This window comes from Nycticebus coucang, chromosome 20 (genome assembly GCF_027406575.1).
Source record: "Nycticebus coucang isolate mNycCou1 chromosome 20, mNycCou1.pri, whole genome shotgun sequence".
NCBI lineage: Eukaryota > Metazoa > Chordata > Mammalia > Primates > Lorisidae > Nycticebus > Nycticebus coucang.
The window spans coordinates 50,107,181-50,122,769 of NC_069799.1; the positions used below are offsets into that span (position 1 = coordinate 50,107,181).

General features: G+C 42.8%; 1 protein-coding gene across 19 annotated transcripts in view; it reads right to left on the minus strand.

Moving 5' to 3' along the window:
* Positions 1–15,589, minus strand: part of KIAA1217 (KIAA1217 ortholog) — a 445,617-nt gene that overhangs the window by 43,161 nt on the left and 386,867 nt on the right. For 11 of the 19 annotated variants that reach the window (XM_053572349.1, XM_053572348.1, XM_053572339.1 and 8 more), the window contains 3 exons: positions 15,278–15,382; positions 14,668–14,714; positions 8,466–8,632 (listed from right to left, as the gene is read on the minus strand). In XM_053572349.1, coding sequence (XP_053428324.1) covers positions 8,466–8,632; positions 14,668–14,714; positions 15,278–15,382 — 319 coding nt within the window. The remainder of the gene's footprint in view (positions 1–8,465; positions 8,633–14,667; positions 14,715–15,277; positions 15,383–15,589) is intronic. The other 8 variants (XM_053572347.1, XM_053572354.1, XM_053572355.1 and 5 more) reach the window with 1 other exon arrangement.

A 15,589-nucleotide genomic window follows, 5' to 3' on the forward strand; every position in this document is an offset into this window, starting at 1 on the left:
TCTTATTTTACTTTTTAATTTAATTTAACTTAATTTTTGACACAGAATCTCACTTTGTTACTCTTGGTAGAGTGCCGTGCTGTCACAGCTCACAGCAACCTCAAACTCTTGGGCTTAAATGATTCTCTTGCTTTAGCCTCCTAAGTAGCTGGGACTACAGGCACCCGCCACAACACTCGGCTACTTTTTTGTTGCAGTTGTCATTGTTGTTTAGCTGGCCCGGGCTGGGTTCGAACCCGCCAGCCTCGTGTATGTGGCCAGCACCGTAGACACTGAGCTAGAGGCGCCAAGCCATGTGTTTTTATTCTTGACGTTAAATTTTGTCAGATACTTTTTCTGCATTTATGAAAACAATTTGTCACCTTATCCTGTTAATAAGGTCAAATACCTTGATTATTTTTGTATTAAAATGATCTTGAATTCTTCAGATAAAATCCTTTACACACACTGCTAGATTTAATTAGTAATGTTTTGCTAAGAATTTATGACATTTATTTTTATGAGGGATATTTGTTTGTGGCTTTTTTTTTATTATATCTTTGTCTGGTTTTACTCTTTGGGTAATGCTGGCTTCATAAAATGAGTTAGGGAGTATCCTCTATTTTCCAAAGGAGTTTTTTTCCTTTTAATACTTTAAAGATATCTTTTACTGTCTTCTGACCTGCCTTTTATTTCTGATAAGAAGTGTTAATTCTTATTTTTGTTTCCTTGTATATGATATGACAAGTCCTTCCCCACACCGATGCTTTTAAGAGTTTTTTATTTATCCCAGTTTCTTTCTTTTCTTTTTTTTTAGCAATTTGATTACAATGTGCTTCGGTGCGATTTCCTTTGAATTTACCCTTCTACGAGTTTACTGAGCCTTTTTGGTTCATAGGTTATAGCTTTCATCAAATTTGGAAAAATTTTAGTCTTTATCTATGAATATTTTTCTCTTCCACTTGACCACTTAATATTCTTTCACAAGTCATTAAATTTTAGTCCATTTTTTTTTAGTCTTTTGTCTCTGTACTTCAGTTTGGACAGTATCTACTACTATGTTTTCAAGTTGACTGACATTTTGTTTGGGCAGTGATAACTTCTGTTAAGTCTATTCAGATATTGTATTTTTCTGCTCTCTACTTGGACTTTTTTTTGAGGCAGAGTCTCACTATGTTGCCCTCAGTAGAGCGCTGTGGCATCACAGCTCACAGCAACCTCCAACTCTTGGGCTTAAGTGATTCTCTTGCCTCAGACTTCCAAGTAGCTGGGACTACAGGCACCCGCCACAGCGTCTGACATTTATTTATTTATTTATTTTGCAGTTGTCATTTAGCTGGCCCGGGCCAGGTTAGAACCTGCCAACCTGGGTGTATGTGGCTAGCACCCTATCCACTGAGCTACAGGCACTGCCCACTTGGACATTTCCATTTCTTGCCTTATTATGTTCATGTTTTCCTTTAAATCCTCAAGAATAACTATAACAGCTGCTTTGAAGCCCGTACTGCTGAACTCATTATCCCTGTCACGTCTGGTTAGTTTCTATTGACTGATTTTTCTTTCTGATTTTTCATCAACATCACATGTTGAGTAATTTTTCCCTTTTTTCTTTCTTTTCTTTCTTATTTTTAAGAGAGAGAGTCTTGCTTTGTTGCCCAGGCTTGTCTTGGACTCCCATCCTTTTCCCGTCTCTGTCTGTGGGATTATAGGCATCAGCCACTGCGCTTGGCCATATGTCTAGTAATTTTTGATTAGATGTTGGGCATGAAGTTTTGATTATGTTGTTTTTCAGATTTTGGACTGCTCTATAAGTTGAGCAGTCCTTATGAATCAACTTTGTCCTTTGGAAGCTTATTTTTAAAAGCTTTTATGGTGAATCTAGGGTAGTCTTTACCCTACGGCTAGTTTAAGTTCTAAGACCAAGACACAGTCCTTCTCTGATCTCTACTAAATGTCCAGGTGCTCAAAAAGGCCTTTTCACTCTTGCTTGTCAAAACCTAAGCATATCTCGGACCTGTGTGACCTCTGGAATGTTTAGCTTACAGCCCCCTCTAGGTCTCTGCCTGCTTAGTGATCATTCATAGTACACATGCTTGGCTTATTAGTCAATAACAGACTCACATATTTATATAGTTCTTTCTCTGCAGAGCCTGCTTCTATAGAACTCTAGTCCATAAATTATAGCTGTTTCTGTTCTCCAAACTTTGATCTTATCCCCTCAACTCAATAAGACTGTCAATGCCATGCTTGGGTCATCCTTTCCTGTATGAAGATCTGAAAAGTGCCTCTGGGAAGAAAACTAGGTCAATTATAGGTTTGTTTTCCTTCTTCTAAGGATCAGTCCCTGTATTGCCTGTTGTCCAATTTCTGAAAATAGTAGTTTTATACATTTATTTTTCAGTTTTCTACTTGTCAACAGCAGAAAGGCAAGTGGAGTTGTAGTTATTCCCTCATAACTGGAAACAATTTATCGAAAATGCCTTGACATTTTTATAAGCACACTTTGATAGAAATAATGTTATTGGCCATTAAAATTTTAATTGGACCAAATAAGTTATCCATATCACTTGAAGAAGAAACTAGAAAACTGCTAAACCTAATTCTACCCACCTGTAAATGGCCTGTATCTCACATACTCTATCTTGATTTCTTAGGTAAAAATCTAAGACTATGGGTCTTGCTGACAGTGGATAATATAATTGGACTGATTTTGTTGTGTAGCAGTGACACTGCACTGCATAGCAGTTATGCCAAAAATCTGGAAGTTCCATGATGATAATCAGACTTCAGAATGACTCCTGAGCACAAGTTAATGTTATCAGGGTGCTATTTCTCTATATTAGACAGCCTCCTGTTTGAAGATCCAAGTATACAGCTTGGTACCTTGTATGGTAGCCTAATCATTAATCCCCACAGTAGTTCCATTCGTTATTTCTGCCCAGCAGAGGAAAAACAGTCGTCTGCACATGGGCCAGCTTCCAGTGTGCTTTTCTCAGGGATCCGTGACTGTAATTTTGGATGTCACAAGATAAATGACACTGGCACATTTCCACGAGGCACTATCTTATAAAAAGACACATTAAGCTAACTGTGCTGGATTTTATAATTTCAAATACAAGGGCTCTACGTTTTATTTTGATATTTTATCTCCTCTCTCTCTCTTCTGGGAAGAGACAATAAATCCTGAAGAGTCCTAAAAAATAGGTAACATTAATTTCAGAATAACATTTTTTTTTTTTTTTAAAATCGGGAAGCAGAATAAGGAGATAGGTCCAAGAAAAAAATTGTGGGGATTAGAGAAGTAGGATGTATTCATTCTCTCTTTACACCAAGTCAGGACTCCAGAGAACCTGTACCATCTCTTCCAGAAGCTTCTCTCTCCTCTCAGCCCTCAGAGAGGGGCAGAAACACAATTACTTTTATAGATAGGAGATTATTTTGGTGAAGTCCAGGTATTGTGACATTTTGGGAAAAGGATGTCACTCATTATGTAAAACAAGTGGGCTTTTCTCTAAATCCCATCAGGAAAGAAAATGGACAAAGATAATGATCTTTTGAAGAGTACATGTGTTAGGTACAAAACTTTGACAAGACCCTTTTCCACTATTGCCAGCTAATCACAGACCTAATTGTTATTTGGGAATGGGAACTTACTCCATGAAAATTTCGTGTAGCTCTTCAACCAATTGCAGCTAAGCAGAGGATACATCAGGTTATCCAGTAGGAATGAGCTGCATTATTTGAAGTCAGAGCATTAAGTCATTGGGTGTATCTGCTGCACTTTGTAGTATTCACCTTTGATTGTTTCTGCTTCACCCCTTGTGAAAGCTGACTAATCTCCACATTTCCAGGAGGGTTCTCAATGGACTAAGCATTCATAATACCCAAGAGCAGCAGTTCTTGCCCTGGAACATTCTAGAATGACCAGTCCATCTCCATTTGGCCTATAAAAATGAAGTCAGACTCTGGCAATGATGCCTGGGTATTGGTGTTCTTAAGAGGCTCAGGTAATTCTAATGAGTAGCCAGGATTGAGAACCATTCTTAGATTGATAATTCACATTATAATAGAGAACAGAGAATAACAAAAACAAGGTTTTAAGGATTTTCTTGATCTTCTGTTTAGGGCTCCTTTGCTTCCCTTGACATTACTTTTGCCTTGCTGACATCTACCCACTCCACTGCGCCTGCATCAAATTTCTATTCATGAGAATAATCCATCAATTTTGAAAATGAAATGTTCAAATAGGACGTGCTATACAGTCTAGGATGTCCCAATGATTTAATTATCAAATTACTGGAGCTGGCTGCCAAGCACAAACGATTTCACTCAGTTTTACTATTTTATAACATAATTCAAAGAATATTTGAATTTCTAATTCAATTTTGGTTCTTTTGAGACTATTTGAGAAGAGAGTTTCATATATCTCTAATGATCGCTCCATTACTGGGCTTCTAATCACTCTGGGGTTGTGCTTCGTTTTTGATGTATAATAATACATGTGCTGAAGGAGAATTGGTGCTGAAATAGCTTAATTATCCTAAACTGTTTTTATCTTAAATAGACTTCCCTGACTAAAAAGGAAGAAGTTTGAGCGGGAAGAGAGCTGAATGGGATCCAGAGAATATAAAGACAGAGGTAAAAACACAGGCAGGAAGCGGGTAGGAAACAGTAGGTCTTCCCAGTGTGTCTGCTCTTTAGAACTGCACAGACCCCTAAACTCAAAAGCACATTTGTTCATTGTTTTTTACTCCCAGAAAACCAGAAAAGTTGAACAGTTCTGGAACAATAAAGAAACTTGTGTGGTTAAGATAGCATTCCTAGGCCTTGACCAAAGAACTTCTTTGTTTAAGAAAGCTACTCTTCTGCACTGAACCACTGCAGGTCAAGGCTTTTGCAAGGAGAGACCAGTTGTGGGAAATTGCTCCATGCCAATCAGATGATGCCAGCCACCAAAAGAGTGATGCTGAAGCCACAAACTTCAAATAGTGTGATATTTAGCCACAAAAGTGCTTAAAGATATTCCAGTTCACCAAACCAACAAATGTTTACTTTTAAGAGCAGTTAGGTACTGCCAGATGTAGGATACATTTATTTTTCTTGCGAAGATCTCATCAGGACAGCACAATTTCCAAATGGCCAGCAGATGGCGCAAAGAGCCAGGACCAGATGGCGCAAAGAGCCAGGACCAGAGAGAGGGGCTTAACCTGCAGCAACCCCAGAACCAACGTGGGCTTTGTTTTTACTTCTGTTCATGTGGTGTATTATGTTTATGATTGTGGGTTTGAATTATAATTTTTGTGTGTTTTTTGTGTGTTGAACCAGCCTTGTATCCCTGAGATGAACCCACCTAGTCATGATGTATTATTATTATCATGATTTTTGCTTAAGCTTGCTACGATTTTATCAACTGTTTTTGCACCAATATTCATTAGTGATATTTTGGTCTGTAGTTTTCTTTTTTTGTTGAATCTTCTCCTGGTTTTGCTATCAGGGTGATATTTTCTTTGTAAAAGGAATTGGGAAGGGTTCCTGCCTTCTCAGTGTTTTATTTTACAGAATAGGTTCTATAATATAGGTACAAGCTCTTCTTTGAATGTTGGCCTGGGCCTTTTTTTTTTTCTGGAAGCTTTTTTACTGGTGTTACAATTTTGGTGCTTGATATTGGTCTGTTCAAGAGTTCTATTTCTTTCTATTTGAGAGGAGGGAGGAGATACTGTGATTCCAGGAATTGATCTATTTCCTCCATATTTTCAAATTTCTGGACATAGAGTTTTTTCAGTTATCATCTTTCTCTCTAGTACCTATTGTTATTTCCCCTTTTGTTTCTGATTGAGCTTTTTAGAGATCTAATTTTCTGTTCTAGTTAATCTGGTCAAAGGTTTATCAATTTTATTTATTTCTTCAAAAAACTAACTTTTTGTACTAAATGTAGACCTTCCATTTGATCCTGCAATCCCATTACTAGGTATCTACCCAAAAGAAAAAATGTCCCTTTTACCTTAAGGACATTCGCACTCAAATATTTATAACAGCTCAGTTCACAATTGCAAAGATATGGAAACTCAAGTGCCCATCGACCCACAAATGAATTAACTAATTATGGTGTATGTTTACCATTCAGCCATAAAAAGATGGAAACTTCGTATCTTTTGTATTTACTTGGAAGGACTTGGAGAATGGTCTCTAAGTAAAGTTTCACAAGAATGGAAAAACAACTATCTTATGTTCTAAATTTTTTTTTTTTTTTTGGACAAAGTCTCAAGCTGTCGCCCTGGGTAGAGTGCCGTGGCGTTACAGCTCACACCAACCTCCAACTCTTGGGCTTAAGTGATTCTCTTGCCTCAGCCTCCCAAGTAGCTGGGACTACACTCACCCCAATGCCTGGCTATTTTTTGATTGTAGTTGTCATTGTTGTTTGGCAGGCCCCAGCTGGGTTTGAAACCACCAGTTCTGGTCTATGTGGCTGGTGCCCTAACTGCTGAGCTACAGGTGCCAAGCCTTATGTACTAAATATTAAATTTAAATCAGTAGATGTACAACTATAGGCTCACATGAGAGAAATACACAAATTCAAGAAGGGGAAAGGGTTACCATCATGTTAAGAGCTGGCTAAAACTGAGTGGTGACTATCCTTTAAAGGGGCAAATTTCCCATCATCCTTTGCTTCACATGCTGCTATTGCCCAGACACTGAAGACATGTGACTTTGTCCCCTCTGTACACAATCCCAGCCCAACCTATGCACTGCATTTCATCACAAACCGTCTTTAAAACTGGAAAGCAATGAAAAGCTAATGCAAAGCATGGAGACCTTCACGGATGATGTGGTTCAGAAGAGGATTTCAATGAATTTGCATTTGATGTTCAAATTATCTGGGACATTGCCTGAGAGACTGCAGCCTTGGGAGAGTTGAGCACTGGGCAGTGGTGTGATCTATTCTATTAACTCTCTCTCTCTGCCTTTTTTTTTTTTTTTTTGAGACAGAATCTCACTATGTCACTTTTGGTAGAGTGCCATGGCATCACAGCACACTCTAACTCTTGGGCTTAAGCAATTCTCTTGCCTCAGCCTCCCAAGTAGCTGGGACTACAGGTGCCTGCCACAACCCCCAGCTGTTTTTTGTTGCAGTTGTCGTTGTTTAGCTGGCTGGGGCTGAGTTTGAACCTGTCAGCCTTGGTGTATGTGGCTGGTGCCGTAACCACTATGCTATGGGCACCTGGCCCTGTAACCACTATGCTATGGGCACTGAGCCTCTCTCTCTCTCTGTTTTTATTTTTTTAATTTTTAGAGGCAGTGGCTCACTCTGTCACCCTGGCTGGAGAATGGTGGTGTGATCATAGCTCCCTGCAGCCTTGAACTCCTGGGCTGAAGCGATCAGTCATTAGGACTGCAGGTGCATGCTAGCATGCCCAGCTAATTTTTCTTATTTTCTTAGAGAGGGGGTTTTGCTAAGTTGTCCAGGCTGGTCTCAAACCCCAGGACTCGATCCTCCCGCCTCAGCTTCCCAAGCTGCTGGAATTTCAGGCATGAGCCACTGTAGTTGGGTTTCTGTTAACTCACAAGACCCATGTTAGGACTTTGAGGCAGGTCTCTCAAATCATCTGGCCCTCTGTTAGTTCTCTGGCAGTCAGTGGGCAAGGGGAAATCGTTTTCTTAGCCTTCATTAAATGGTAAAAAAATGTTGGGCTCATGCCACCAGCAAATTGGAAGGGAGCAGAACTGTGAATTCATACAGAGATGCACAGCCTTGCCTTCCTCTTACCCAGCACCAGGAGCCAGCGTATTCTGATTTGGCAGATTTATGGGATTTCTTGACCAAGATTCATGACCTGAAGGGTCACCTTCCCTCCCCTTTGGTCCCTTCATAGTCCATATAGTCCATATGGAATAGGGCAAGGAAAAGATGGATCATATACTTCAAATAAAATGCAGATGTGTTTCTTAACAAATCATCTGTAGGGGGGTGGCTTTTTTCCCTTATGATTTCATCTTCTATTCTAAACTCATCATTCTAAATACATCACAGTTCCTTGCAAAAAAAAAAAAAAACTAAATAAAAGGCTTAGGCAACTGTCCGCCTTTGTGCGGGCTCAGTGTGGAGGAGGAAGGCGCCTCCCCGCTGCCAGCAGGCAGCCTGCGCTGGCTATGGGTACGGTCCGGGGGGCTCCCTTCCTTTCGGCTCTTTTCCAAAAGCAGATGATGAATAGTTTCTTCCTGGCTAAAACCATGTGCAGCTTAAAGACGTTGTCACAGATTGACTGTAGTCACAGCAGGTGGACCAGACTTGTGCGCGTGAGGGAGGAAAGCAGGCAGTTACGGTGCTACTCTCTGGGTCTTCAGTTAGCCCTGGGAAGAAGATGCTAGAAGGAGCCCAGGGAAGGTACAGGGAAGTTAAGGATGTGAGAGAAGGTGCACAGGAGGAGGAGGCATAGGACCCAGGGCAGCTGAGTCAGAGGGTGCCGTCCCTGGGAACGTGGCCGTACCTGGAGCTGCCGCATCTGCTGCAGCTGGACCCTGAGCTCGGCCACACTGCGCCTCATGTCCAGCAGGCTCGCGTGGATGGCAGAGGCGCCCGCAGGCGGGGGATGGCTGGGTGGTGCTGTAGACTCCAGGGCACCCAGGGGCTTCCCGCCAGACACGTGGGGTGATCCTAGGAGAGGGGAGCAATGGAGTCCATAAGAGGCTGGAAAGGAAAGCCCAAACTACTGCCTGTCCCATGCAGCTTACTGCTCTAAGAACACTCCTTTCAGCTGCACCCAATGGCTCACACCTGTAATCCTAGCACTCTGGGAGGCTAAGGAGGGTGGATTCCCTGAGCTCTGGAGTTAGAGACCAGCCTGAGGAAGAGTGAGACGCAGTCTCTATTAAAAAGAGAACTAGCTGGGCATTTTGCTGGGACCTCCCTACTTGGGAGGCTGAGGCAGGAGGATTGCTGGAGCCCAAAAGTTTGAGGTTGCTGTGAGCTATGATGCCACAGCACTCTATCCATGGTGACAGAGTGAGACTCTGTCTCAAAAAATAAATAAATTTATTTCTTTCATTAAGAAAACCCAGTTTAAATCATGCAATGTTATAGTACGCCGTCAGTAAACCTCTCAAAGCTCTAGAAGTTTAGTGCCACAGGAAAGCAGAATGACAGCATGATGTCATGTGAAGGAAGATCTTCCCATCTACCCATCTGTTCCTCCATCTTTTTTTTTTTTTTTTTTTGAGATAGGGTCTTGTTCTATTGCCCCGGTTAGAGTGTAGTGGCATCATCATAGCTCACAGCAACCTAAAATGCCAGGGCTCAAACCTTGCTACCTCCCTCACCTGAGTAGCTGAGACTACAGGCATCAATCATCACACTTGGCTAATTTTTCTTCTACTTTTAGTAGAGATGGGGTCTCACTCTTGCTCAGGATCATCTTGAATTCTGGCCTCAAGTGATCCTCCTGCCTTGGCCTCCCAGAGTCTAGGATTACAGGCATGAGCCATTCCACCCAACCCTATCAATCTTTTTTATTTTTAAAAATGTATTTATTTATTTATTATAAATAAAATGTCCCCAGTAGGCTGAGTGCTAGCAAAGTAGCAGCTAGAATACCTAGTGAGAAGTTTTTATTATGGTCACGTCCACCCTATCTATCTTTAAAAACATAGGTTTACATAGAAAAAAGTTTATTAGTTTAGATAACAAAACATTAACATTGTTTCTAGCTGATGGTATTCCAATATGAGTTTAACTTTTTTATTGTCTTTTTTTGGGTAATTTTAAATCTGTACGGTGAATATCTATAATTTCAAATAGGAAACAATAATTTTAAAATTCGAGACCTTTCAACACTTCCAGTGACAGCTGCATGTTAGAATTAACTACTACCTTCCAATGTCAGCTATTCTGAGATAGGATCACAATTAATAACCAGCTTGCCTTTTATAATCGGTCAAACTGCTTTATCATCACTCCCTATACAGAGACCTAGGTGTACACGTATGTGTGTGCACACATGCACACACACGCACACTTACAACGTGTGATATCATTTGCATAACAAATGATACCACCGAGGTATTTCTCTAACAAAGAGGATACCCCGCTAGCTAAGCCACCTTCTGTTTGGTAAGAACCATCTTGCCAAGTCGTCAAAGGAACACACATATTCTTTCCTCATTCCTTTTTTTCTTTTTTCCTGTAGAGACAGTCTCACTTTATTGCCCTCTTTAAGAGTGCCGTGGCATCACACAGCTCACAGCAACCTCCAACTCCTGGGCTTAAGTGATTCTCCTGCCTCAGCCTCCCAAGTAGCTAGTACTACAGGTTTCCGCCACAATGCCTGGCTATTTTTTTGTTGCAGTTTGGCCAGGGCTGGGTTTGAACCTGCCACCCTGGGTATACGGGGCCGGCGCCCTACCCCCTGAGCCACAGGCACCACCCTCTGTCAACTTTTTACATTCTGGGCTCCTGGGTCTCTCGTCCTTGGACCTTGTTTGTAGGGAGATCACTTCTGCTACTACCGCCCACCAAGGGCTCCCACATCCTTGTCTGCAGCATACAATTATCCTTAGATCCACATACTGATAATTTCATATCATTACTGGACTTTTCCATAAGCAAGTCAAGTTCATTATTTCCACTCATCTATCCCAAACTTCTGTCTCTGTGGGCCTAATGTTAGCCAGTAGCAATATTATCCAGAAATCTGGGAGTCATTCTCAATATCTACTTTCTCGGGTGTGACCTCAAGCAAGTCACTTAACCTTTCTCTTGGTTTCCCTATCTGTAAAATCGGTGTAAAGGTTATTGTGTGGGCTAACAGGATACGTGTAAGCTGCCTAGCCCAGTGTCCAGCACAGAGAAAGTCCTCACCGCAGTTAGCTGTGATTGCTATTTTTCTGAGCAGAGTGGGAAGGAAGACCCCCTAATTGCTGTCCCCTCCTCACTGAGAGTTGCTGCAGGTACAGAAGTTGGGGGGCAGCTGCACCTGGCTGAGATCTATAGGCAAGTGCCCCGAATTTAGGTTCAGCATGGAGCTATATCTGGTGGTTGGGGACCCCCAAGTGGCAAATGAGTTCCTTTAAATTAGATTGACAAGACCTGAGGATCAACCCACCACACCCACACACCGCGGGGGTCACATTCTGTTCCCTGCATGCTCAGCCTAGAAAGAACGTTCAACCTACAGCTTGGCCTCAGAACCTCATTCCTTTCTGTGCACTTCGCCCTCCCCAGGCAATTAATTTTGGTCAGTTTTCCCATAATATAAATATTATTAAATACACATTTGATGTGGATCTAACGTATCTTGTTGGGATAAGAAGAACATGGGTTTGGGGGCTGGCTGTTACTCTTACTAGCTGTGTGTGGCTTTAGAGGAGTAACTTAACTTTCCTGAGCTTCCATTTCCTTCCATGTAAGATATAAATAGTAACATCTTCCCTTGTAGGGTTATGTGCGTTAAATGACCTAATGTCCAGCATAAAACCCCTGGTATGCTTTTGAGATGGGAGGTTCCTTCTGTTCTCTTAAAACACAGTAAACTCCATATTCTTAAGTAACCAGGAAGTCTGGGTTTCCCTTTTTCCTTAATTCTTGGCCAATTCTCGACTTCTCTGTAATTCCATCTACTTCTTTTAAAGGACAGGGCTGATACTTCTTGTCTTGTAGCTTACTTCTAGGATTCTGGAAGAATCACTCTATTTTGTGCACTGTACAAGGCTGCTGTGGCGACTAAGCCCCTGTGGACAGCGTCTAGCCCCGATACATCAGAATGAGAAAGTCTGAACTTGGCAGAGACAGGGGAGGGAGCCATTCCACGTGAGCATCACTGGTGGCATCACAGATGGGCTCAGCCTTTCGGAAGAGAAAACTGGCAGCGCGTTGCCAGTGCCACCAACCTGTTTGTCCCTTTGGGCTCACTGATTCCCCTTTGGGATATATGGTCAAGGAAATTACATTCTCTCCTTACCTGTGCTCCCAAAAGAAATTTACAAAATTTCCCCAAACAAAGAAATGAAACAACCGACGTGGTATATGTAATGTTTAAAGGGACTGAGGGTGGATTGCTTGAGCTCAGGAGTTTGAGATCAGCTTTAGCAAAAGTCAGACCTGGTCTCTACTAAAAATAGAAAAACTAGCCGGGCGTTGTGGTGGGCACCTGTAGCCCAGGCTTCCTAGCTACTTGGGAGGCTGAGGCAGAGGATCACTTGAGCCCAAGAGTTTGAGGTTGTTGTGGGCTATGATGATGTCACGGCACTCTACCAAGGGTGACAGAGTGAGACTCTGTCTCAAAAAATAAATAAATATGTGTCAGGTGCCTGTAGTCCCAGCTACTCAGAAGGCTGAGACAAGAGAATCTCTAGAGCCCAAAAGTTTGAGGTTGCTATGAGCTATTGACACCACGGCACTCTACCGAGGGTGACAAAGTGAGACTCTGTTTCAAAAATAAATAAATAGATAAATCTAAATAAGGAAACTGGGGTCTCTTTTATTTTTTTTAGACGGAGTCTCAAGCTATTGCCCTGGGCAGAGTGCCATGGCATCATAGCTCACAGCAACCTCAAACTCTTGGGTTTAAGTGATTCTCTTGCCTCAGTCTCCCAAGTAGCTGGGTGCCTGCCACAACACCCAGCTATTTTTTGGTTGTATTTGCCATTGTTGTTTAGCAGGCCTGGGCTGGATTCGAACCTGCCAGCTCCGGTGTATGTGGCTAGCGCCCTAGCCACTGAGCTACAGGCACCAAGCTGAGACTGGGGTATCTTAACATAAAAGCGTACAGTAGATGGCCAGGCGTGTGGACTATGTGGACGGTGTCACATGCTTACGGACGCGTGCTTAGTTTCCTCTTCTAGGACACTGGAATAAAAATTACACCTACCCCTTGAAGCCACAGTCAAGAGTTCATGAATGAACGCATAAAAAACACTCAGCACAGAGCCCTGCACGTTAAAAACACCACAAGCCTCCTGTCCTCATTATTATTTCCCAAAAAGGGGAAAGAAACAAAAGGAGTATACAAGGCCACACGCGCATATCGACGGGAACAATGGTATGAGATGCTAACCCCGTTTCTAGGATGAATTCCAGAGGGATGGAGATTTTAGTATTTAGTAGGTTCCTCCTCCCGCTTAAGTTCATAATAATAAAAAAAATGAATGAATAAATATGTTTGAAACAAACTGGCAATTGCACTGAAGACAAGTTTAGCAATTTCCATGAAATGATTCTTTGGCTTCGGCCAAGGCCACTGATTGATTTCTAAGCAAAACAACAATTCCTGCCAAAGCTGTCTTGTTGGCTTTGTAGCTAAACTGTGCTCAGCCAGTGTAGCACCGGGACTGCCGGAGGCCTGACCTAAGTCCCCAGCTCTGTTCCCTCTGCTGTGCTGCACAAAACTAGTCCGTGTGGCTTCCCTAAATTTGGGGGTGTACCCAACTTGCCATATGCTTCCTGTGTCATTTAGTGTCTGAACATGGCCCTGCTAACAGTTTCTATTTCTACACTGATGGGAGGGGAGACCGCATCTTCTTGAAGGAGCTTCTTCTGAGACTGCGGGATGAGACGGTCAGCATGCAGAGCTGGGTGCTGGGGACACCACTGCTAGGGGCCTGGGTCCTCTTTTGGGGGGAAGGCTGGCATTTAAAAACCAGGGCCCTGGTCCAAGTACACCTTCACATCCTGCCTGGACACCTGGTCGTTCCCTCTTGGCCCTTGTTCCTTCTCATCCCTCCCCAAATTGCAGCTGGACTGATGTCCTTCCCTAGTGTACAGCCTTCTAATAGCGTCACTGTGTACTTAGAACAATATGTACATTCCTTTGACCTGGATGGCTCTTGTCCCCTCGAAGTCCATTCATCCTCAGACCCCAGGGACATGGCCTCAGGGCTAAACATTTATTCTACATTCTTAATCCTCAGTCCGCACAAAATTGTCTCATTGTCCATCTTCCCCTCCAGGACTCTGAGTTGTAGGCAGGTGGCCCTATGTCTCCATGAGGCCCACTATCTGGCTATGGAAATGAATGAAGGGGTGACTAAGTGAATGAATGGAGGAAGACTGAGGAAAGAAGACACTGCTTTGGACCCCAAATCAATGGCAGAATCTGGAATTTCAGCATTAGCAAAGAAGGTGTGGTCCCACATAGGAGAAAGACTCATTTCAATTCAAGTTGGAGGCGTAACAAGGAAGGGGGAGGGGAGGGGAGTCGGGGGTGCTCTCACTAATGGGCACGGGGTTGGGGTGTTTGGCACACCATTTTTTTTTTTTTTTGAGACAGAGTCTCACTTGGTTACCCTTGGTAGAGTGCTGTGGCATCTTAGCTCTCAGCAACCTTAAACTCTTGGGTTCAAGGGATTCTCTTGCCTCAGCCTCCCATGTAGCTGGGACTACAGGCACCTGCCACAGCACTTGGCTGTTTATCACAGACAGGTTCTCGCTCTTGCTCAGGTTGGTCTTGAACTCGTGAGCTCAGGCAATCCACTGGCCTCAGCCTCCCAAGTGCTGGGATTATAGGAATGAGCCACTGCGCCTGGCCATGGCACCTTTTATGCATGGGACATAACCGCAAGAGGGACTCTATTGAACAAAATCAAATATTTTGACCTCGTTCTTTGTACCCTCACATTAACCTGAAATAAATTTACTTAAAAAAAAAAAAAAAAAAGGCACCTGCAGGGCTCTGGGAGCTCCCAAGTTCGCTTACTTACCTGCACTGTCTGAGTGATTCCTGGCTGTGGTTTTCATCATTTTCTCACTGAGTAAAAGAAAAAGAGAGTCAGCCATTCAGTTCCCAAATGTCTTCTGTTTTCTTTTTTCCCCCTTTCATTCACTAGTCGAAGCAATTAGCAGTGATGGGATTAAGCGATGAAGATACTTTAGCATCAGCACCACAATTGGCTGGGATGGAAAAGGCTTCTCGGGCGCACACCTGACACCAGGGGGTGGAGGGCAGCCGGCACACTGGGGACTGTCAGATGACGGCAACGCAACACGCATGGAGGATGGTGGCTGCAGGCAGAGCGCAGTGAGTGGTCCATGAAGCCACATGCACTGGGAAGCCCATTCCCCCTTCTTGGGCCAAAGTGTGACCTTTGACCAAGAATTACCAGAAGGAAAAAACAATACAAAAAAAGACCCCAAACACCCCAAAACAAAACCACCCATGATTCATAGAGATGTAAATATTTTCAGCCTTGAAATGATTACAAGGAAACGGATTTGAATGAATGAATGATCTTAATGATTAAAGAGAAACAGATCGAATTATGTTTTCATTGCTTTGTTTTCTTCTTCTTTTTGCTTTTTTGTTCTTTTTACCTAGATGCATCTTTGCTATAACTTGTAATGGGCCCTTTAAAAAGTGCAGACTGAACCAGGCCAGTTAAACTGGCAATCTGTTTCTCCATGGCTTGCATCCTCTCTCTGTAAAACAAGAGAATGGTTCGTTAAAGCGCTATTGACTCTCAGACTGGTTTTTCCAGGTAAATGATCCACCTGAAGAAGCATAAAAGGTCCTACCTAGAAGGCCGCCCAAGTTCACCCAGCCTAGTTCAGGAACGTGGAGAGCCTGCTGATCCCCAGCTGAGGTCAAGATATGATGATCTGAGTTTAGGATCAAACCAGGGACCT